This window comes from Ostrinia nubilalis, chromosome 15, assembly GCF_963855985.1.
Source record: "Ostrinia nubilalis chromosome 15, ilOstNubi1.1, whole genome shotgun sequence".
Lineage (NCBI taxonomy): Eukaryota > Metazoa > Arthropoda > Insecta > Lepidoptera > Crambidae > Ostrinia > Ostrinia nubilalis.
The window spans coordinates 7,136,014-7,159,484 of NC_087102.1; the positions used below are offsets into that span (position 1 = coordinate 7,136,014).

At 38.5% G+C, this 23,471-nt stretch overlaps 2 protein-coding genes across 7 annotated transcripts in view; both read left to right on the forward strand.

Moving 5' to 3' along the window:
- The window catches only part of LOC135078843 (rap1 GTPase-activating protein 1), a 394,789-nt gene extending 376,702 nt beyond the window's left edge, over positions 1 to 18,087 (forward strand). For all 6 annotated transcript variants that reach the window (XM_063973402.1, XM_063973403.1, XM_063973400.1 and 3 more), the window contains 9 exons: positions 1,593 to 1,737; positions 2,148 to 2,423; positions 3,047 to 3,228; positions 8,559 to 8,656; positions 9,652 to 10,008; positions 10,393 to 10,486; positions 10,638 to 10,815; positions 14,507 to 14,676; positions 15,697 to 18,087. In XM_063973402.1, the coding sequence (XP_063829472.1) occupies positions 1,593 to 1,737; positions 2,148 to 2,423; positions 3,047 to 3,228; positions 8,559 to 8,656; positions 9,652 to 10,008; positions 10,393 to 10,486; positions 10,638 to 10,815; positions 14,507 to 14,676; positions 15,697 to 15,849 (1,653 nt within the window). In that variant the 3' untranslated portion in view covers positions 15,850 to 18,087. The remainder of the gene's footprint in view (positions 1 to 1,592; positions 1,738 to 2,147; positions 2,424 to 3,046; positions 3,229 to 8,558; positions 8,657 to 9,651; positions 10,009 to 10,392; positions 10,487 to 10,637; positions 10,816 to 14,506; positions 14,677 to 15,696) is intronic.
- A 1,842-nt stretch (positions 18,088 to 19,929) lies between these two features.
- Positions 19,930 to 22,221, forward strand: LOC135078639 (uncharacterized). The gene is made up of 2 exons (XM_063973166.1): positions 19,930 to 19,944; positions 20,977 to 22,221. The coding sequence occupies exons 1-2, from the start codon at positions 19,930 to 19,932 to the stop codon at positions 22,219 to 22,221; spliced, it is 1,260 nt and encodes a 419-aa protein (XP_063829236.1).
- The last annotated feature ends 1,250 nt before the right edge of the window (positions 22,222 to 23,471 follow it).

A 23,471-nucleotide genomic window follows, 5' to 3' on the forward strand; every position in this document is an offset into this window, starting at 1 on the left:
CATATAGATCCTTAATACATTCAATGTCTATTACGAAGTAATAATGGGACGTAATTTGCACAATACCATGTCTAATTTTAAATAAGCCATATATCATTGTATTGTACAGTAATCTTCGCTCAAGATTGAAGTTTCTCAAAGTAATCTATATCATACTTCTTCATTGTTCATGTTGATTAAAAACGAATTAATTTCAAACAATTGTTTTAACAACCTATACAATGTTTATGTATCCTTCGAAAAGGTCTTGGGAATAAAAAGGGATCCGGTTGACGTAACAATGTATGTAACTAATTAACATCTTCATGGCGATTAAAAGCTCTTTGTTTCGATACAAAAGATCGCCTGACCCTCGACATAGTAGGTAATGAAAAAAAAACTTAATTGCAATGGAACAAGGTTTAAAATTACACGCAGCTGCATTATCTATTGAGACAAGTACTTATAGCAACTATGTTTTGCAATACAAATAAATTGCTATTTACGAAAATTCAGAACTTAGCAATATACACTATTTTCAGTCTTAAAGAAATGTATCTAAAAATACACAACTTGTTTTTGTTAATAATATTCGTAAATTAACAAAATGAAGCGTTAAACCATAACACTTGAGTGCTGTGTCTATGAGATCACCATCAATTGCTCTGATTCATGATTTAATTTGAGTTACGTCATTTGAACTTGCTGAAATTGCGAGGATTGAGTATGAATATCTCAGTTACGACGACACTATCCATTTTAAGGTTAAAGTACTTGAAGTACACAGATTACAGATACAGATTTAGGTAAGGAAGAATTCTGTGGCACTATCAATTAACTTTGCATCATTATTAAATCTGGTTAATAAAAAGCACGCACGAAACGTTATTTTGTTCGAAATACAATTTTATCACAAAACACAGTTTTAATTTCAGTTGATGAATATTAACGTTATTATGCATATTAATTGTTAAATTAATGATGTCCTTAAATTGAAATGAATACTCTGATAATAAACTGTTAAAGTTATTGACGAATGTCAATGTATCAGAGGCATATAAAATATCCATCAAAGTGAAATCATTACCTCTAAATATATCAGCAAATGCTATAAATACACGCTCTATCACACGGTTTTATAGGTATTGGGTGCGACTGATGGATATTTTACGATTGTCCTGCGTCAATATTGACACAGTGTAAATGTATCAGTTGATTATTGAGGTACTTAGTTGATACTGCTTGCTCTAGAATACTCTAAAATAAGCTGGAGGATGCATAAAATGTAAGTCTAGGAAAAAATGCATAAATAGTGATTTTAAAAAAAGTCCTTTGTGGAAATCACTATATTATACTACGAGCAATAGGCAATGTTTTAGTAGGTTAGGTACTGCAGGCAGACGTATTTGGACTTTACATTCCTGAAATATACCTCATTGGCGTGTTTTCAAATATATTTTAATAGCGTTTTCCCCCTGGTTACATGTCGGTATTTCCTGTTTAAATTCAATCTCAGTGTTTTAGTGAATCATAGCCTAATTTTAAACCTTAAATGAAAGTAAAATTACATTAAATTCACGACTCATGCTAAATAAAAGTTTTCCTTGTTGCAGGAACACATAAACTTGGTGGGGTTTGATGAGAGCCTGGGCCCTGTTGTGATGTCCCTGAAGAATGAACATGTAGCTGGCCAGGACCACACCAGGATACTGCTTAGGCTTCGCACGGAAACCATGCACGGACTTATACCCACCACTAGTGAGTATTGCTGCAAGTAGCTTAGCCATGTTCCACGAGACACCAGTATACAGAATTAGTAAAAACTTTTAAAGTGTACAAAATATAAGGTTCTACTTTTGACTTTAGTTAATTTCTTGCCACTTCATCATAAACGAAGAAGCACTTTCTTTCAATTTTGCATGAATCTTGGACAAATAGTAGGGAAATCGTATTATGGAGTAGCTCATGTCCCTAGAGTTCGCGTTTTAAAAAGATACAATTTAGTGTCTCTCAACTTGACCTTCACTGGTTGGGTTTTATCGGCGGTCAAGCTGTAGATCCTGGCTACACAGGAGTTGCAGCGGTGGGAACGAGAGGTGGGAATTCTTTAATGTCTTAACGTTCAAGGAACTCCAGTAACCTATATTAAAACCATAATTATTCCACAGGATCAAGCATAATGCCGTCGCCACTAAAAATGGCGAAGATGCTGAACGAGCAAGTCAACGTGGACAACTTCATGGCGGTGATGTGCCTCAACGCGTCGCAGTTGATCGCGGCATATGACGAGCATGTCCTCGTGAACAGCTTCAAGTTCGGAGTACTGTACCAGAAGCATGGACAGACGACCGAGGAGGAGCTGTTTGGGAACAACGAAACGTCGCCCGCGTTCGACGAGTTTCTTGAAATGCTGGGGCAGAGGATTAAGCTGAAGGATCATAAAGGTATGTTCTTGAAATAGTTACGTTTTTTATACATTGATCTTTATAACACGCATTGAATTTGGACTGTAGGTATTTATAAAGCTGAGTTGCACCAGCTTACTTTAACCGTAACTATAACCATAACCGGTGTATTGTATATGGAGTTTGACAGACTTTTGACGTTTGTTAAAAGTAAAGTAGTACAACCCAGCCTACGTAGTGACTGTTGCAAGTTAACTAAAACAAAATACACATGGGTATCTACAAATGTGTACTGGTAATCATCCTTTATCAGCCTCAGACTGAGATATAATTATGTTCACAATCTAGCTAGTGTAAAACCTTCTATGTGAAGCCAATGTCAGACAGCTTGCTTCAGTTTTTAACAATCATACGCATAACATTATCCACTGAACATAAGAGCAATTAGATGAATGTCTCTGATGTTGAAAAGAGGCGATCTATGGCTGCATCAGCTTACTTCTATTGTATCGCTAGCTCGTTCATCGATTCCAAGCAATATCTTGCGCCTTATTACTGGCACTTGATAACTAACCAACTACCGTGGCTCTATTCCCCAGGCAGGCTAGAAGGTCCCGTTATACTTGTACTTGATTTTCCAACCTTTGTATTTCTTTCCTCAGGCTACCGAGGGGGCCTGGACATCATGAACGGGCACACCGGCACCGAGGCGGTGTACGAGCAGTACTACAACCGGGAGATCATGTTCCACGTGGCGCCGCTGCTGCCCCACACCGCTGGAGACGCACAGCAGCTCCAGAGGAAACGCCACGTTGGGAACGACATCGTCGCTATTGTCTTTCAGGTATATATCCATCATCAACAGCCCTTTACAGTCCACTGCTGGACTATGAGTCTCCACTGAAGTGGAGGGTTTTGGCATAATCCCAACGATTGGCAGGCGGGTTGGAGATCGCAGTTTAAAAGATTGATGTTTTTTAGAGAGTGCTGCTGCCCGTTCTCTGTTTGATGTGTAGTCCCTAAGTCGCCAAAAATTTTTCTAACGATATTATTCACTTGTTTTTGAGAGACCTAATTCTGTAATGAAATCTGTCTTGGAATATTAAGAGCCATTTCACAAAAATATTCCGCGCGAATTTAGGTAAAAGCTGTCAACGCAACGTCAAAAGAGTAAAAAGAACGCTGAAATGGACAAAAAAATCTTGAGCCGTGACCGTATTAAGACTTGATTTAACTTATTAATTTTAAGGTAGAATGAGGTATTCAAACTTGATAAATTAATTTAAATTTTTAATAGAGTTTATTTAGTATTTTATATTTCGATTTATAATGAAACACGAATAGGTATAATATGTAAAATATATATAAAGTACAAAATAAAGACAGTCACATAGTGAAAAAAAAATCTGCCCCCTTACAGCTCCATCATCGGACCCTGGATACGAAATATTCGTCAAGGCGAATCACACAAGCCCAAACTCCATAGGGTTCTATTGTTTTTTTTACGGAGGTGGCCATTGCATCTCCACCAGATCCATTTTATCAGACAGAGCTAAGAAATAAATAAATAAATATTATTATAAGTAAACAAATAACTAAAATAATTCATCTTACTATCTTACTTCTTACTAGTCTTACTAATATTATAAATACGAAAGTTTGTGTGGATGTCTGGATGTTTGTTACACTTTCACGCAAAAACTACTGAACAGATTTTGATGAAACTTTACAGTACAGTACAGCAGTACTAGGCAGTCTGTGTTCAACTATCACTCGGGTCGGACGTTCCTATCGCAAGTCCTTTGGTTCACTCAGTTCCGATACGACTCTAGTGCTGTGTGTAATTATTTTCGTGAATACACTGAGTTTATTAATTTCTACGAGTGGATTTCATTTTGCCTGAGACCTACGCCATGAACCCTGAACCAGAAGACCCTGTCGCCAGCGACAGCGACGCTCATCCATCCCTGGCGTCGACCAGAATAACAATGTATAGGCTATAATTTATGACGATCTGTGACAAACTAAATTTCAAGCGGGTGAAGCCGCGGGCAATACTACATATTTCATACTAGCTTTTTGCCCGCGACTTCTTCTGCGATGAAGTGAAAAATGGTTCTAATAGAATTGAAATATTCTAAGAAAATTAATTTTGTTAAATGATTATATTTTTTGATATAAAATCTACAAATTATTATGTTTAAATATTTGAATAAGTACTTACAAAATTATGAGATCTTTCTAAAACAAAATTAAAACACTACACCTGCCGCAGATTTCTTTGTAAACAATGTTTTTTTGTTTTTCCTTCAAGTGCTAAAATCACCAGGCTATTGTGTGCGCATACTCTGGAGTATTCCACATACAACTGGTCGTCGGAGAAGCATAGATTTCCATTAAGTCTACTCCCGCTACCATATGGAACTCCGCTAAAACTCGTGAGGGCGCCAACACTTGCTTTTGTATCGAAAATTAGTATGAGCAGCTGCGCACGCGGTTGCCCGTTGCAGGCTCTATGCAACCACACTTTTTTAAACCGTGGTCCCTAAGCATGAGATGGGAAACTGCACTCTCTTGAATTCTCTTGAATTTGATGGTGTTAGGGGAATCCTAGGAATGAATACAGACTTTCCAATGGAATCTCCTCATCAATATTGCGAAATTGCGAGTTGCAATGCAATGTTACGTTTTCACTTGTTATTTTATTGTAATCTGACCTTGATTTTTCAAACACGTTTCAAAATAAAAAAAAAATTAAATCAAAAGTACTAAGGAATATTTCATTGATATCAACTTAGAAACAAGCACAGATTACAGAAACTAAAGGGATTGCTGTGAAAACAATGATGACAGTAGCGACGTCATTATGTAAACAGTTTATATTGCTTGCATAGTACTAAAGATTATTCGAACGTTGAATACTGATACCGCAGTGGATAATGAGCACATAATTTGATTTCTTTGTGTGTGTGAATTTCTAATACGACACTGAGTTTCGAACTCAGCGCATTACTTAGCATCTCTCTATATTTCTATGGAACCAAGTTATCTCCAAAATAACATTCCACACCTTTTTAACCTAGTCAGGTACCTAATAATTTTAATAAAATAAGAAGCACGTCATCTATCAATAGGATATATTATGTATATTTTAGAAGTCAATAAATTATGCATAAAATATAAACACTAGAAGTTTAGTTAAATCGTAGAATTTCTGAAAAACAAGTACTAAAATCGTACTGAAAAAAAAAAACATAATAATATGTTATGTTAAATATATGTTATTCAATTACAAATCGGATTTTATAAAATTTATTTTGTATGAAAATTAAAATAATTAAAATGAAGATATCAATTTTCTGACTTCACCATACCATTTATATGACCATGTTAACATGGGCTAGTGTCGGCTCATATACCCATTTACCTAACACCCTGTATAGTCTATCCAATATAGCTTGATTAGAATGACAGCTGCCATCAAAAGTAACGACATAACTTTGTAGTAGCGATCAATGAGAGCTAAATATTGTCGGACAAGAAATGATTCACGTCTGACCTACAAACAATATTTTCGACGACAGTGCTTCCAATAAAAATGTTAATTTCGTGTAAATGCAGCGCTAAATTACACCAATAAGTAGTAATTCGAAATTATAAAAATCAAGCTAGAGTATTAACGATGTCTCTACAAGGTTATCTCGAGTTGCAAAAATGTTAGTGATGGGACATATCGACAAATGTCATATTAAATTAAAACTAATTTTTTAACATATTTAACAAATTTTTTTTCTAACTAATTTTTTAACATATTTAAGTAAAGTTATACGTTTTTCTAAATGTTCACTATTAAAAACCAAAAACCATTTCATTCTTAAATAATCAAACATTGGAAATCAATCACCGGTATTTTTTTGGGTATTCATAGCACCGTTGCTCTAGAAGAGATGCCCACCGTCCTCTAGCGAGAGGAAAAAACCACTGAAGAACACTGATGATAATGACTACGACTTAGGTTGTACACCCTTGACATGAATTTTAAATTTTACTGTCATTAAATTTAAATTATAATTGTCATTTTTATGAATAAAGATATGAAGAAATGCAAAAATTGGGTGCATTTTTTATATCATTTTTTCGAAAACTTATCGATACATCTATGTGAACCGTACGAAACATACCCAGCACTAGTCACATTCGTTTGATAGCTGTCATTCTAATCAAGCTATATTGGATAGACTATAATTTATTTATTAAACGTCGAATTTTATCAAAGATTCTGGACTAAAGTTTTTGAAAATAATTTATAGCCTACATAGAAAAAAAATAGGATTCTAAATCGTGAAATAATTTTTTTTCGGAGCCTATTGCCTCCAAACAAACAAACAAGCAATTAAATCTTTCCTCTTTTATTAGTATAGATTTAACAACAAAGCTTCCCTCTCGAAACAAAACGCTTCTTTTTCTTCTTCACGAAACAAAACTCAAAGCGGATAAATAAATAAACAAATCTTTAGACAATTTCACAGCGCCATCTAGTCCAAAAGTAGGCAACCAATATGCTTGTGTTAAGGGTGCTAGCATAATGGATATACTTTTTTTATCATTTATTTATTAAATTAAATACATGGTACCTACATATTATACATAGTTACACCCAGATCCGTCAAAGAAATTAAAATTCATCATTTCAATTTCTGCTCGGCCGGCCGACTCGAAACAGCCTCTCGGCATAGTATCAAATGTATTTGGTCGCCGTACAAATCACCGCTTCACGACACGAACGCACGTAAACGTCACGGCGGGAAAAATGACACAGGTCCTGCCTTGACGGGCGCTCGCGCCATACTAATCGATGTCGGCTTGCGCATTGTAATTTATACTGATATTCACATCAATATTTTGACAAAGTGGTTACTAATATTTAAACAATAACTATAGAAATCAATTCTACAATGAATATTCTTTATTTTGGGATACTTTTATTGCAGTTATTGATGTGTTTTAAAACCAAAAACCACGATCAAAATGTGACGTTAATCTTCAAATTTGCCAAATTATTTTTAGATTTTACTCAATAATGGTAATGAAATTCAAGAATCTATTTCATTAATGGACTACAAGAATATATGTCCGATGATTACTATATATTTTTAAGCTTATTATATGAGCATAAATAATAGATACAGGACTTTGAAAATGAGTCTGCGGCAATTTTTCCGTAAAATGGTTGTGGGAGATGGGGCACTGTGAATTAAGCAAAAGAGTTTTAGTAAATCCGTTTCATTAATGGTCAACACCAAGGATTGACCTATCTTTCGCAGTTATTAAATAATCTCTGGGTGTTGCTTAAGATAGTAATTCATGCGTCCAAAATCTTAGAAATTCGCACGAAAATGTAAAATGGCTCTTAAGATAATGCGACTATTAGCTAATTGCGATGAGATCCGTGACGTGTTTTGGGAATGGAGAATGCTTGGAGTGAGAAAGTTAGAGATTGTTAATGTTATTTTAATTAATACTAGCGGCCGCCCGCGACTTCGTACGCGTGGATCCCGTTTTACCCCCTTCATCTATCTTACGCGGTTTAGATTTTTTCATACAAATGTTTTTTTCCGCTAACTCCCGTTCCCGTGGGAATTTTGCAATATCCTGTTGTAACTAAGCTTTAAGTTTACTAAGGTACCTGCATGCCGAATTTCAAGCGTCTAACTTAAGCGGTTCAGATTTTTCATACAAAACGATTTTCCCGCTAATTCCCATTCCCGTGGGAATTCCTAAGTATTCTATAACCTGCCCAGGAGTATGAAAAATAATTGTACCAAGTTTCGTTAAAATCCGTCGAGTAGTTTTTGTTTCTATAAGGAACATACAGACAGACAGACAGACGGACAGACAGACAGACAAAAATTTTACTGATTGCATTTTTGGCATCAGTATCGATCACTAATCACCCCCTGATAGTTATTTTGAAAATATATTTAATGTACAGAATTGACCTCTCTACAGATTTATTATAAGTATAGATAGATTAACATATTCATAAACATTCTGTGAAATCCATACCACAGAATTGATCGGGACCTTACTGATACCAGGAACTCCCGACTTCCCGACATGATTGGAAATGACAAGTTTTATACTAAATATAGAATGTTTTTTTGTAATTTCCAGGAGAAAGCAACTCCGTTTACGCCTGACATGATAGCTTCGCACTTTCTACACGCCTTCATAGTGGTCACGCCTGTAGAGTCAGCGGCAGGGGAGACCAGGTAAATAATCCTATTATATTCAAAATATTGTAATAAACCTTTTTCAGACGACAAAAAGTAAATGTAAATGTGTCCTAGGTTTAATCTAGCTCATATCCAATTAAAAAAATAGGCGAGAATTCTTTTTTTTATGTGACAGGACGCAAGCGATCAGACGGAAAGATTCTTAATAAAAGAATCAGTCAGACTTTATCATACTTAAGTCTTTGTGTTAATGATAAAACTGTAAACCTCTTTACTAGTGTGGCTACTTCTGACGTAACACTCATGAGGTAATGTAACTTGAACCATCACTGACGTCATCCAGGTCTTGCTCACTTCAGACACATTTATTTCAACGCGTCACCTTCCTATTTTTAGTTCTTACTCCGGACTCCTATTACGTCTTCCAGTCTACTTGTTTAACATAAAGTTTGTGTTACTTTGCACCAAGGAATTATTTGCATGAACAAGCAAAATGGCTCGGATAGTGGGAAGGGAGTTCTAGTAATTTATATGCAAACGAATCGCGTCTCTGTAATTATGATGGCTAAACTGACTGAATAAAAAGGTTACAAGAAAACAAATAGGTAGAAAAAGATACTTGTACATCTTAATTTTGGAACAGATTCGATGAGAGTGAAACGTAATTCGTTCGAGATGCGAAAGTGAGGAGCAAAAAATGTATTTTCAGACATTATGGGGTAAGTGCCTTGAGTGGGAAGATTACGTAACTGAATGTTTATTTACTTTCGTTTAGGGCTACTTAGGGAACTCTTCAGCTAATGGATAGAGTTCATTACAGCTCTGAGTTAATACAAGTAGTTAGTAATGAGAGGGTATGTTGTTACATAAAATATTTAACTTACCAGATTGTAACAGCAGTGATGTTCTTTTCCTTGGAAATGAAAAACAATAACTTAAAATCTTGTAACGGTGATGCTCATTTGTTTTCCTTGGAAATGAAAAACAAAAACTCAAATCCCTCGGCTCTCACGATCGTCTTTTGTTTCTAGGTACAAAGTGGCCGTCACCGCACGTGTGGACGTACCATTCTTCGGGCCGACTCTCCCGCAGCCGCCGATCTTCAAAAAGGGGCGTGAACTGAAAGAGTTTCTTCTGACCAAACTTATAAACGCTGAGAACGCTTGCTATAAAGCTGAGAAGTTCGCGCAACTGGAATTGAGGACTCGCGCGTCTCTTCTCATGAACTTGGCTGATGATCTTAAGACTAAGACGGTGGAGTTCCTTGGGACTGGAGCGAGGATAGAGCCGGGGGCAGTGTCGCCGCAGCCAGAAGGCACGCCCAGGCAGGATGGGCCAGGGGCGCGATTCATTGATACGGTTAAAAAGGCGCTCATCTCTAAAGTGAGGTGAGTAGATATACCTGCTATATCATCATCAGTTCATTTAGACTATTTACTTCAGGAGCACGTATTCTCTTAGACTAGAGGCTAATGGAGGAATTGGCCTATACTCCCCATGCTGGCCAGACAGATTGGGAAGCTGATGCTCGCTTTGTTGTCACTTATGCCCGTTTTCACCATCAATCCCTATTTTTAAGAGACCCCTATGGTAATACATAATAGGATTTTTATTTTCATAGGGGTCACTTAAAAATTAGGGATTGAAGATGAAAACTGGCATTAATAGATTTTTTCGACATCCACTGGACGAGTAGTATTCTACTCTACTGGACGGAACCATACGTATTATGTATGTTTCTCTATTGTAAAGTGAAACAATTTCTTTTCCAGATCACCGAGTGTAGACACGAATCTCTCTGGCGACAGCAATAAGAATCATCAAATCAAAAACAAAATATCCTCGCATGAAACTCATACCCCTAACGTAAGTATAATTTTACAATTACAACACACATCACTAGATACATCAAAAACCTTATCATTGAGATTTAATCAATTGAAAAAATCATGTTGCAGTTAAGATTTCTAATTACTAAATTGTGTTCTATCTCTAATGACATTACGGTCTATTTCAGAGCGGGCGTTCCAAATCGTCGATACCTTCGTCGTCAGCGAGCGCGGTGTCGGTGCGCTCCGCCGGCGGCTCGGGCGAGTCGAGCCCCGACGTGACGTCACGCGCGGTGCCCCCGCGGCCCCCGCTGCACGACCATAGCGATGATTCCAGCTTGAACTCCGTAGACTTGGACCCATTAGGTTGGTACACTTGGCAAATGTTTGGACCAGCCCACTTTTGTCAAATATTTGTACCAGTAGACATGGCGCAAGACGCAAGACCGTTTGGTGGCGGCTCGGGCGAGTCGAGCCCCGACGTGACGTCACGCGCGGTGCCCCCGCGGCCCCCGCTGCACGACCATAGCGACGACTCCAGCTTGAACTCCGTAGACTTGGACCCATTAGGTTGGTACACTTGGCAAATATTTGAACCAGCCAACATTTATCAAATGTTTGGACCAGTAGTCATGGCGCAAGACCGTTTGGTGGCGGCTCGGGCGAGTCGAGCCCCGACGTGACGTCACGCGCGGTACCCCCGCGGCCCCCGCTGCACGACCATAGCGATGATTCCAGCTTGAACTCAGTAGACTTGCACCCATTAGGTTGGTACACTTGGCAAATATTTAGACCAACAGTCTTGGTGTAAAGCCAAGTGCGTGATACTGTTTCGAAAAATCCTCGACTGACAGCGATACGAGTCATCTAGTACCCTCATATGAGCTGGTGGCGGCTCGGGCGAGTCGAGCCCCGACGTGACGTCACGCGCGGTGCCCCCGCGGCCCCCGCTGCACGACCATAGCGACGACTCCAGCTTGAACTCCGTAGACTTGGACCCATTAGGTTGGTACACTTGGCAAATATTTGGACCAATAGTCTTAGTGCAAGACCTAGGGCGAAAAATCCTCGTGTGTAACCAAGATGACATACGGGTTGAACAAGCCCAGTGAGTGTTGCCGTCGCGGCCAAATTCTCGACTGTTTTTACTTAGTTGTCTTGGACCAAATACTGATGTGTGTGCCGTGACGTCACGCGCGGTGCCCCCGCTGCACGACCATAGCGTAGGGTTGCCATAAGTGTGGGGATTCAGACGGGGACATTTAAAGAAAAACTATTAAAGGTAGAAAAAAGGAGCTTTTATTACAACAATAGGTATTAATCAACATTAACCAAAGTATTAAGTATCTGTCAACATTTTTTAATTAGCACACGTTCCCCCTTAGTCTTACTAATAATGGTTGTATAGCGGTGGTATAGCTATACAATCTTTTGACCTTATCTGTCATTGTGACATTTGAATTTGACAGATAAGGACAAAACATTGTATAGCTATACCGCCACTATACAACCATTATTAGTAAGGGGGTATGTAATCAACAAACATAAAATTATCACAATGTTATTTTTTTAATAAACACAAAATATAATCAACAACAAAATAAATATAACATTCTCAACTATGCATGGCATTGTTATTTTTTAAATTAACACAAAATATAATCATCAAATATTATATCCTCGTTTATGCATGGCATTTTTTTTTTATTAGTACAAAATATAATAAATTAATCAACAAATTCATACTTGTCAGATGTTCCCGCTTTACGGAGCAACTCTTTTTGGGACTTCACTTACTTGTAAAACTCAATGCATGTCATCTTGTAGTTGTATATGCACTGAATTATACTCTCAACTGTCCCCACAGCGAGCTGGTTCCTCTCTTTAGTCCACTGCGAGGTTATCAATGAAAATACCCGCTCCACATGTGCATTATGGCCAGGGATTACAAAGAGATATTGGCATACTTTGAGTAAATTAGTTTTTCTTTCTCTTTCCTCTGTCATTTGAAAAAAAAAATCCATCTATCTTGTACGTTTTTACATTTCCATTCATCAGACATTTCAGTTTGTAGGAACGATTGTAAGTACATAAATTCCTCATACATTGAATCACTAATTTAATTAAAACAGACTAAGTGTCAGCGCTTACGTCGTTCTATCAACGTACGATTAGTCTCATTAGCCTAGCTAGTTAGTCGCGTTTATTTCTACGTAGGTATATTACTGTTTACCAAGTCCAGCCCTCTATTAAATAACTATGATTTTTAAACGGGGACAAATTGCTTATCGGCCGGGACGCCAGGACACCATGCTTCAAACGGGGACATGTCCCGGCGTACGGGGACGTATGGCAACCCTACCATAGCGACGACTCCAGTTTGAACTCCGTAGACTTGGACCCATTAGGCTGGTTTACATTTTTAATAGAGTAAGGTGGCTATTGGGCCAAAAGACTTGATGCCAATACGCCAAAGTTCCAACATTGGAAATACCAAGATGTAGTTAACTATATTTAGAACATGATAATCATAATAGTCATCGAGCGACAGCATTATAATATCAGACATGGATAGTCCTATCATCAAGGTTAAAAGTAAGTAGGAAGAAAGGTAGTAGAAAGTAGATATGTTCAGGAAATGATATGATTCCGTAGGCAGTTTGTACAGAGAAGTACACTTGGTTGAGTAACTACTTCATCTGTAGCAAACCTCGATATTATTTTTTAGGTTTATGTACGGTTGGCAGCCTTTTTGTCACATAATAACTACATGTTATCATGTTGTCGTCTGTACAATAGTTTTAAAATCTGGTTTGTATTGTATTTACCCTTAAGTATCAACGTAAATGTAAAAGTAACCGTTAACATAATTAACAAAGATTAGAAATACCACACCATGATCAAAAGGCATCAAATTCTTGATCACAATTTGTAAAATTTATAGAAAAATAGTGTTTGTAATTGAATTGGATTTTTTCTTTTCAATTAGATGACAAGGACTGGCTGAGTTGTGGTAAAAGTGCAACAGGTTAGTCCTGTAGTATCGGTGTGTAGAAACATTTATAGTCTGGTCTGCGAGCACGTAGAATTTTGTCCAGTGACCCCAAGCTACCCATCCTTATCGCTCGCGCGTAATGTTGCTGTCGCGCTCGCACACTCACTGCGGGCGCCCGTCGCACAGTCGCGACAGCAATATAATTACGCGCGAGCGATAAGGATGGGTAGCTTGGGGTCATTGGACAAAATTCTACGTGCTTACAGACCGGGCTTTAGAATGTATAGCATTGTATTTATTATCTTCGTAGGAAACGGTAGCATGTGATTATAAGTAAAAACACCACTAGTAGTTTATGTATTCTTTAATTACGTCGCACATTGCATGATATTTTGTTGAATTGTCTTCTAAGTATTGTAGCTATTTATATTCTTTCTAATTTTAATTCTTCTTAATTGTTTCACAGTCTATAGTTTTCGTTTCAAAATATATATTTATAGATATTTAAATAAAAAGTATGATGTTTCGAGAGATATTTAGGTATATACCATTTATGATTCTTGAAATATTCCAAATAATTAAATAAGTTAAGTTTTTAAACTAGCATTAACCTTTGAAGAGTCAGAGATCTACTGACACCGGGACATAGACCTGCATCAAATATGTGACCTACCTATTAAGTGTGTGTGACCTATAGTTATACAGGGTGGAAACGATAAGTGATCTCACTCGATTATTTCTAAACTATACAAGATATCGAAAAACTGATTACTGATCCTGAATGTGCTTCACGAGCTCTTTCAAACGGTTTATTTTGTTACCTATTAATGATACCGTTGGATAGAGCTCGTGAAGCACTTGCAGGCTCATTAAACAGTTTTTTGTTTCAAGGTCAAGTTAAAACAAACAAAGTATAATGTTTTGTGAGCTCTTTTGTCATTACAGAACTTTAAAAAGTCAAAATCCGTTAGGTTTTACTAAAATAAAATTTAAAAAGTCTTCATAAATCCATTAAGCTTTACTTAAACAGTGCCAAAATACTAATATTATCTTCATCCATAGGTGCAGTCTATGTGGACAGCGACACGGGGCTAGAATCGATGTCATCAGCTGAGGCTGGTGCCAACACGCGCGGGGAGCCGATGGCGGCGCCGCGGGCCGACGCGGACCAGTTGAGGCAGGAGGTGTGCAGGCTGAAGAACGACAAGTTGGACTTATTGAAGCAGAATATTGTGAGTATTCATTCATTATTAGTCTGTCTGTCAGGTCTTTTAAAGGTAGCCTTTCGAACTAAGCGTCACAGACGCAGCGTCTTTAGCTTTGGTCTTGTGCCACCAACGTCGCCTTACTAACTCGCTTCCAAAGGCTACCTTTAAGACCAATGCTAAAGACGCTGCGTCTGTGACGCTTAGTTCGAAAGGCTACCTTGACCTAGGCTCAGACTACCAACTTTTAGTTGGCCGATGGTTGGGGCGGACTGTTAATTAGTATGGACTTGTATTGGATGAAAGTGCGCACCTTACACCGATTTGGTATCGGCCGATTCTTCATACAAATTAGAATCGGGCCCAACTATTGGCCAACTAAAAATCAGCAGTCTCCTAGGCTTAACGTCAGGGTACCTATTTACACTTATAAACAAATTAATTATACCCAATTTTCGGGACTACATTTTAGCTGTTGCTAGAAGAAATGGTAGAAAATAAAATTTGCAGCCTCATTTTACCTTGAATCTTACAACACTCACGAGTAATAATTCGCGGTAAATATTCGCGTAATCTTTATAAACATATAGGGTGAATAAAATAGTAAACTAGAATGCTTAAGACACAGACAGGTGACCAAGAAACACCATCTTAAAATTATAAATAACTTGAAAAAACCGAACTGCCTAAGGCGGGAACATCTTAAAAAATCTGTTGATACAAAACAATTTCAGTACTTGAAGTATCTATCTTAGATTAATGTTACACTATCGTAATTTAGAGCAGGCGCACACCGTTGATTTTTAGTTGGCCGATAGTTGTGCCCGATTTCAAATTGTATGAAAAATCGGCCAAATCGAATCGGCGTAGTGTGCGCACTCCCATACATGCCCATACTGATCAACAGCCCGAGTAAACTATCGGCCGACGAAAAATCAACGGTGTGCGCCTACTCTTATAGAGGATGTTACTTACTTATGCTGAAAATAACCCAATTTTTTTTCTATCCTTCATGCACATTCCTAATTCGAAAAATTGTATTTTCAGACCTGGCAGCATGAGATAAAATGCCTAAAAGAGCGCGAGATTGCTCTACAGGCAGAACTAGCGGCCGCCGCGAGAGAAGTGAGGAGACTCCGCGACCAGCAAGCCACGGGGACCACCATCCCCAACCCTTCCACGCACGACTCCACCGCTTAGAACAAAACCAGTCCGGTGTGTGCGGAACCAGAGCTTATTGCGACGCAATAGAGCCCCAATTTACTTAACGTAGATACGGCTGACGGCCGTAACGGCTAGCGAAAACTGATTGGCTGAAACAGCCTTTGTTGGGAGAGAAGCGATTGCTTTCAAAATACTGATTTAAGAACAGAATAAGTTCGATTATAATCTGTGTTGCGACGCAATAGAGCTCATGCCAATATCTGTAATCATATGATATTTAATGAGTTTGAGTAGATCTGAAGTTGTGTAAAAAGATGATCGAGGAGTTAGTAAGGAATTGTAATTTTCAGTAAAAAAAAAACAAGATTTTTGGATGCACATTTATGTAGACTTAGCGGATCGATGTTGAATTTCATACACTAAATCTATACTCTAACTTTCACCTTCATTTTCTATCAGTGATATTATATTCCATACAGCGTTGATTGTGTTCATACAAAGACAGTATGACATTTTATAGTGCAATAACTTAAAGGAGCATGTGCATATTTTTTATTTTTGTCACCGTATAAGAGATATTTATTCAGTTTATTATTTTGCATAAAAGTACGGACGTAACCTATTTTTTTTACATCGTGACTTTACAATTTACATAACACATTGTATGTTTGTTTAATGACCCAGTAACATGCTTTCGTGTCATCTTTGACTGACATACATAAGATGCTAACAATCTATTAGATATATTATACGAATTTCAGTAGCTAATTATAGAGAATATGATTCGAATCTTTTATATGTCGTTATACCAAAACTGATTTGTATGTCTACTGAGCTAATCGCTTTGTAAATGTTGTGATAATGTAGACATAATTCTTTATAAATATATATTTATAGTGGAAATAGATATTTATACATAATAATGTATACTTGCATAGATAAATGTATGAGAAATAACCTTTTCATTTTTAGAAGGAAGAAATCCGCGCAAAATGTATTAGTATCATCTCAACTGTAGGATTTAGTGAAATTTTTAGATTCTTAAATGTAAATCCATTTGTATTCGTTGTTATTTACAACTTTATATTCATCGTTTGCAAAAAAATGAGCATCATGTGTAACAACAAAAAAAAATTTAACTGAGTTACGTAAAAATTCAGTAATTTAGGATAATAATTATCTCAAAATCTCAACGTTGTTGATGAAAATGTAAATTAAAAAACTGAATTTAGAGTTAATAAAAACGGTACCTACTAACTAGGCCTTGGAAATTGTATTAGGAAGCCTATACAGGTTGTAATCATCTGATCGGTGAAACTATGACAGTTACTTTAGAATTTAGAATATAATTCTGAGGTATTTTCATTCATGATACTGTTTTAACTTTTGCCAACTCTTTGACTACACCCTGTATACTTATATGGTGCATTAGAGATTCATATATCTAAAGAAATAATCATATACTATGTTACATAGTTCAATTTATATTGTATAGAAATCTCCCAGTACGAGTTCGATATTTATTTTTATTATTTTCGCCGCACAGTGCAATTTTTCAGTTTCACGAAGTCAAACATAAATACTTAAGTGACATTTCAATGTTTCCTTCGAGTATACAAATTTAAGTTTACCAGTTGATTGTAAATATATTTGAACTGGACCTAGGCTATTAATTAAACAGTATTTTTCTTAATTTATACTTGATTTAAGTCTCGTTCGTCGAGTGTCTTTGTTTGAAATATGTTATGTTGTTTATAATTAATATTTTATACCAAAGTTAACATTCCCCACTAAATAGCATAGTTTTTTTTAATTATTACCGTATAGATGAGACAGTATTTCATTCTTTCGCGGTGTTTGGACAGTAGAAGTCTAAACGTAGTGTTGTAGTCCGACCAAGCATTAAAATTTGATTTGATTTTTTTATGTGCACTTAATAATGAATAGTGTTTGATGTAGTTCTTTCAAATGTTTGGTCGCAATATCACACTACGTTTATTTAACTATAATAATACTGTACCGTTTTCATCGCTTGATAGTCGACAGATCATGCTAGCATTACATCTAAGTTTACATTTAGTTTTTCTATTAAATGTAATCCATTGGATTTTTGTTTGACTGTTGATTATGAGTAAGTTAATTGTAATTAACACTAACTGTTGATTCGTCTTCACTTAGACTTAAACCAAATATTGCGAGCGCGGAGCGTTAGAGGAAATAGTTTATAATTTTAAGAGATACTATTGAAATATATAAATAGTTAATACTAAATAATCATTGTGGTTTCATTGCATATAAAGGCACTGGGTCTCTATCAGAAGGAACTCTAGGGGTGGAATCTCCATTGGCGTGGGTTAGCGGGCAAGGAGATAATATCTTGGATGGTTGACAATCACTTTTCCTACAATTTAACGTTCCACCAAACTCAACACGCTTTCAAAGATAACCTCGCAGCCGCCTGCTCACACTTGACATGATACAACTGATTGACAGTTATCTTTTTCTGCGCATCAGTCGGGTGTTACGTTTAGGAATCACAAACCTTCCGCTCTACAGATTTCTACAGATAACATAATATTAAGATTGGTACTATTAATCATCAATAATAATTTGCAGCATCTGTGTCCGGCGCCGACACGGCCAGCCTGACTATCGCACGGCCTCGTGCGCTTAGTCCAGGGTTTGTCCATCTGTAAACATTCAATTTCTTATTATCACAGCTCGTCCATTCCTGACTACAGAGCGTGCGAATATCAGATCGTAGAATCACAATAAATACAGCTGATCAGGGCGTGATGACCCTCGATCAGGAAACCAAACCATTACAGCTGGCCCGGGCGCGAAGCCCGACCAGGAAACCAAAACATTACAGCTGGCCCGGGCGTGAGGCCCCTTCGACCAGGAAACCGGGGTTTAGGTAACATGGCCCGACGCGCAAGGCTTACGCCAAGGCTCCTTCAACCATTTACCTCAAACCGCACCACTACTACTGCTGATCCAGGCATGCAGCCATGCGACCAGGAAACCAGGGTTTAGGTAACATGGCCCGACGCGCAAGGCTTAAGCCAAGGCTCCTTCAACCATTTACCTCAAACCCAACTACCACTATTACTGCTGATCCAGGCATGCAGCCGTGCGATCAGGAAACCAACATTACACCAGCGTGGCCCGGGCGTAAGCAGCCCCTTCAACCACGGCAACAGGGTGGCCCGGGCGCCCTTGGCCCGGCCCCCTCAACTCACTCACTCACAAAGGCCCTTCCAGTTTACGTCAATCACAATAATTTCCGTCAACCTGCACCAACTCTCAACGTCTGAGTCAGCATCCTCCATGTAAAACTTGATGAGTAGCGTAGCGTAGGTGTGCATGCTGAAAGATTTATCTCCTTTGAATAGTGCCCTTCGAATCCCACTTCTGATAAAGGCACTGGGTCTCTATCAGAAGGAACTCTAGGGGTGGAATCTCCATTGGCGTGGGTTAGCGGGCAAGGAGATAATATCTTGGATGGTTGACAATCACTTTTCCTACAATTTAACGTTCCACCAAACTCAACACGCTTTCAAAGATAACCTCGCAGCCGCCTGCTCACACTTGACATGATACAACTGATTGACAGTTATCTTTTTCTGCGCATCAGTCGGGTGTTACGTTTAGGAATCACAAACCTTCCGCTCTACAGATTTCTACAGATAACATAATATTAAGATTGGTACTATTAATCATCTATATATATGTCGCAGTCGGATTGTATAATCCGCCGTTTTACATTACCACTAGGCATTTTACATTATAGCTCTGTTTTGTAATACGGCGGTTCAACGTTTAGGCGGATTGTCATTGCGATACGTTCTTCAATACGGCGGCCCACGTTTAGCCGCATCGTACTACTATTTAGATTGTAGGGTGACCATACTTACAAAATAAAACAATGTTTAATGAAAATAAATTTTAATTTTAATAAGACAGATTTCTTCTCTCGATATTCCTTAGTAATTAAGTAACAATTATTATCTTCGTTACTGTAAGTAAGTAAATATATTTGGCTTTAGTCATTTAAACTTTTTTTGAAAATTAATAATGTAATAAAATATTTGGCTTTAGTCATTTTTAAACATAATGAGTAATCACAAGGTACACACATCTTGAAATAAAATATGTATATCTCAAAACAATTAAACTTTTCTAAAAATTTTAAGAAATTATTAGATATCTGGCTTTAGTCTTTTTGCACCAATAATATTTAGTAGGATTCCGCCGAACACCAGAATCCATAGCCACTTTAGCGGTTTTTATAACCCCCAAAACTCGGTCCCTTGTCCACGGTTTTTTGACTGTTCCACATTGTGAAGAATATAAATTATTCAATTGCAAGTTAAAATTGTTCTTAAACTCACTGTCGACACACATATTTATAACGTTTTCTTTATTAGATTCAGAAATAACTCCGTAATTTAGCAACACATTTTCTGCATCCGACGCCATTGTTGTTGTTATGTCAGGCAGCGCCACGTTATTGAAAATGGGAACTAAAAATTGTCAAAGCGGCGGGTAATGACACGCTGTTTTACATTGCGGCTAGCCGTATTGAAGAACGTTTGGCGCCGAATACATTCCGGCGGATTTTCATTCAGCCGTATTCAATCCGCCTAAACGTTAAGCCGCCGTATTACAAAACAGAGCTGTAATGTAAAATGCCTAGTGGTAATGTAAAACGGCGGATTATACAATCCGACTGCGACATATCGCTCACCTAGCAGTATAATGACACATCTACTTTTTTCTTGTTTTACAGAAATGAGGGTCAAAGATTTTACAAATGTTTGAAACGAAGTTATGAGTTCATTTTACATTTTATCATGGATTTTATGGTTTTAGCAACTAGTATAGACCTTAATAGATACTTAGGGATAAAAAAATCCACTTCAGGTTTCCAGGAGTTACTTCATAGCAGTCAAAGAAGAAGAAGAATCATGCAATTGTGCCGTTATACTTTTTGACAACTTCCAAAAATGTCATATATGCCCCAAAGCCATAATTAAACAGGATGTGAAAACTAGAAATAAAGACAATTGGTTGATAGAAAACAAAAGTTTTTATTTGAAATCAACATACAATAAAAAGTTTAACTAAAATATTATAATAACCTATATATATAACCATCAGGAATGGCTCTTTCCATACCAGGTGACCGACCACGCTGGGAGAGAGGCACGTAAACTCGCTCTGACGCTGGATCTCTCCCAATTGATAGACTGTGCAACCAGGGTCCCGGACGTCGACACTCACACAGCCAACTGTCTTGACCTTCTGCTGACATCTGATCCAGACAGATATTCCATCCTGGTTACTGCTCCTCTTGGAACTTCTGACCACTGCCTGGTGAAAACTGTATCGACATACTCCCCATCTGATCGTGGCCCTTGTGGAGTAAGACGAGTATGGCGATACAAGTCGGCACATTGGGACGAGATGCGTCAGTTTTTCGCATCTTTCCCTTGGAGGCCGGCATGCTTTTCTTCTCGAGACCCAACGAGTTGGGCCGATGCCATAACAGAAGTTATACGCCTGGGTATGGAATTCTTCATTCCTTACTCAGACGTCGCCTCAGGTTGCAAAGCTCGCCCTTGGTTCGATGCTGATTGCCGTCATGCTGAAGCGTGTAAGCAGTCAGCGTTTCTGGCATGGGCTGATGCTCGAACGCGCGACTCACCGGACACTCGCAATCTGAAGAAAGCCTACAACCAAGCCTCCAAGTCTTGCAAAAAGGCGTTACGCAGGGCTCGCTATGATCATATTGGACGCATTGGCACCAAACTTGCTTCTTACCCAGCCGGGTCCAAAGCGTTTTGGTCCCTTGCCAAGGCCATCCAATCAAACTTCTGTCGCCCCAGCCTGCCGCCACTGCTGGAACCCGATGGCTCACTGGCTCACTCTGCTGAGGAAAAGGCGAACCTTTTTGCCACCCTGTTCGCTGATAACTCACGTCTTGACGTCGCAGGCAAAACGCCACCCTCATTACCCCCTGCCTCCTCCACCATGCGTGAGGTCCGCATACGGCAGAGAGAGGTTTTAAATGTCTTGCGTTCTCTTGACGTAAATAAAGCCAGTGGACCCGACGGAATTCCGGCAATTGTCCTGCGTAACTGTGCGCCAGAGTTGTCTCCTATTCTGACACGCCTGTATCGACTCTCACTTGAGACTGGACTAGTCCCTAAATCATGGAAGCTTGCAAACGTACAGCCCGTACCTAAAAAGGGCAGTCGTGCTGACCCAACTAATTACAGACCCATCTCTGTTACGTCTATACTCTGCAAGATAATGGAACGTGTCCTGCCGTGTGTCTGCAACTCTTTTTCTACTGCATATCAACGATCTGCTCAAACCCGGCACCTTTGGGTACGCAGATGACACGACAGTGACAGCCAATTATATATCCAACGCAAAAGCCAACAGGCGTGAGGTCGAGTCTTGTCGTGAGTCCTTAATTGAACGCTTAAATTTGGCCCTTCAGGATGTCTCTGATTGGGGCGATGCCAACCTGGTCCAATTTAACGCGTCAAAAACACAGGCGTGTCTGTTCTCCGCAAAACGAAGTCCATTTCTTATGGCTCCAACATTCCGAGGTGTGCCTGTCAAAATCACCGAGCGACTGCAACTCTTGGGCATTGAAATGTCCAGCAAGCTGAACTTTGGCGAGTACATCGAATCCATAGCGAAAACTGCTGCCAAAAAACTTGGTATCCTCTCGAGGGCAAGGCAGTACTTCTCCAAGAAGCAAAGGCTGCAGCTTTATAAAGCACAGATCCGACCTTGCATGGAATACTGCTGCCACCTCTGGGACGGCTCTGCCAAGAAACATTTGGCTGCTTTGGATTCGGTGGAAAAGCGTGCCAGAAGACTTATCGACAGCCCTACCCTTGTTGAAGCGGCGCTCCAGGAACTTGACCATCGCCGTAAGGAAGCATCCCTATCGGTTTTCTACAGGCTACACTTCGGAGAATGTGCGAACGAATTACACGAATTAATTCCACCAGCCCTCTTCCAGGGAACCAGACGCAGGTGTACCATCCCTATATTGTTGACATTCCACTAGCGCGCACTAAGCGTTTCGATGACTCTTTTATAATGCGAACAGCTAGGGACTGGAATTCGTTGCCTGCTGCTGTCTTTCCCGAAAACTATAATCCGGGCCTCTTCAAGGCGAGAGTGAATAAGCACTTACAGGGCAGATATGTACCATCCTAGACTGCATCCCACTTAACATCAGGTGCGATTGTGGTCAAATATAACAATCAAACTATAGCAAATAAAATAAAGTTTAATCATGACGTATCTTCTCTTGTCAAATGTACCGTTTTTCTACTAACTTACTAAGTTAATAAAATGTCACATTTGCCACTTATGCCAACACAGATTTAGAAGCGATTGCACCTCGCGGAGCGCCCCGCACAACTGACAAATAAGCCGTTGTTATTAGGGTATGCAAAACCGAAAGTTTATCAAAAACCGATTTTTTTTTCGGTTTCCAAGAAAAAAAACCGGTTTTCGGTTTTTAATCGGTTATTATCGTTCTATTTTTTTTTCAATCAACTAGTAGTTACATACAGCGATTTGTTACGTCCTGTCCGTTTTGTGTTAGTTAGATTACATTATTTAAG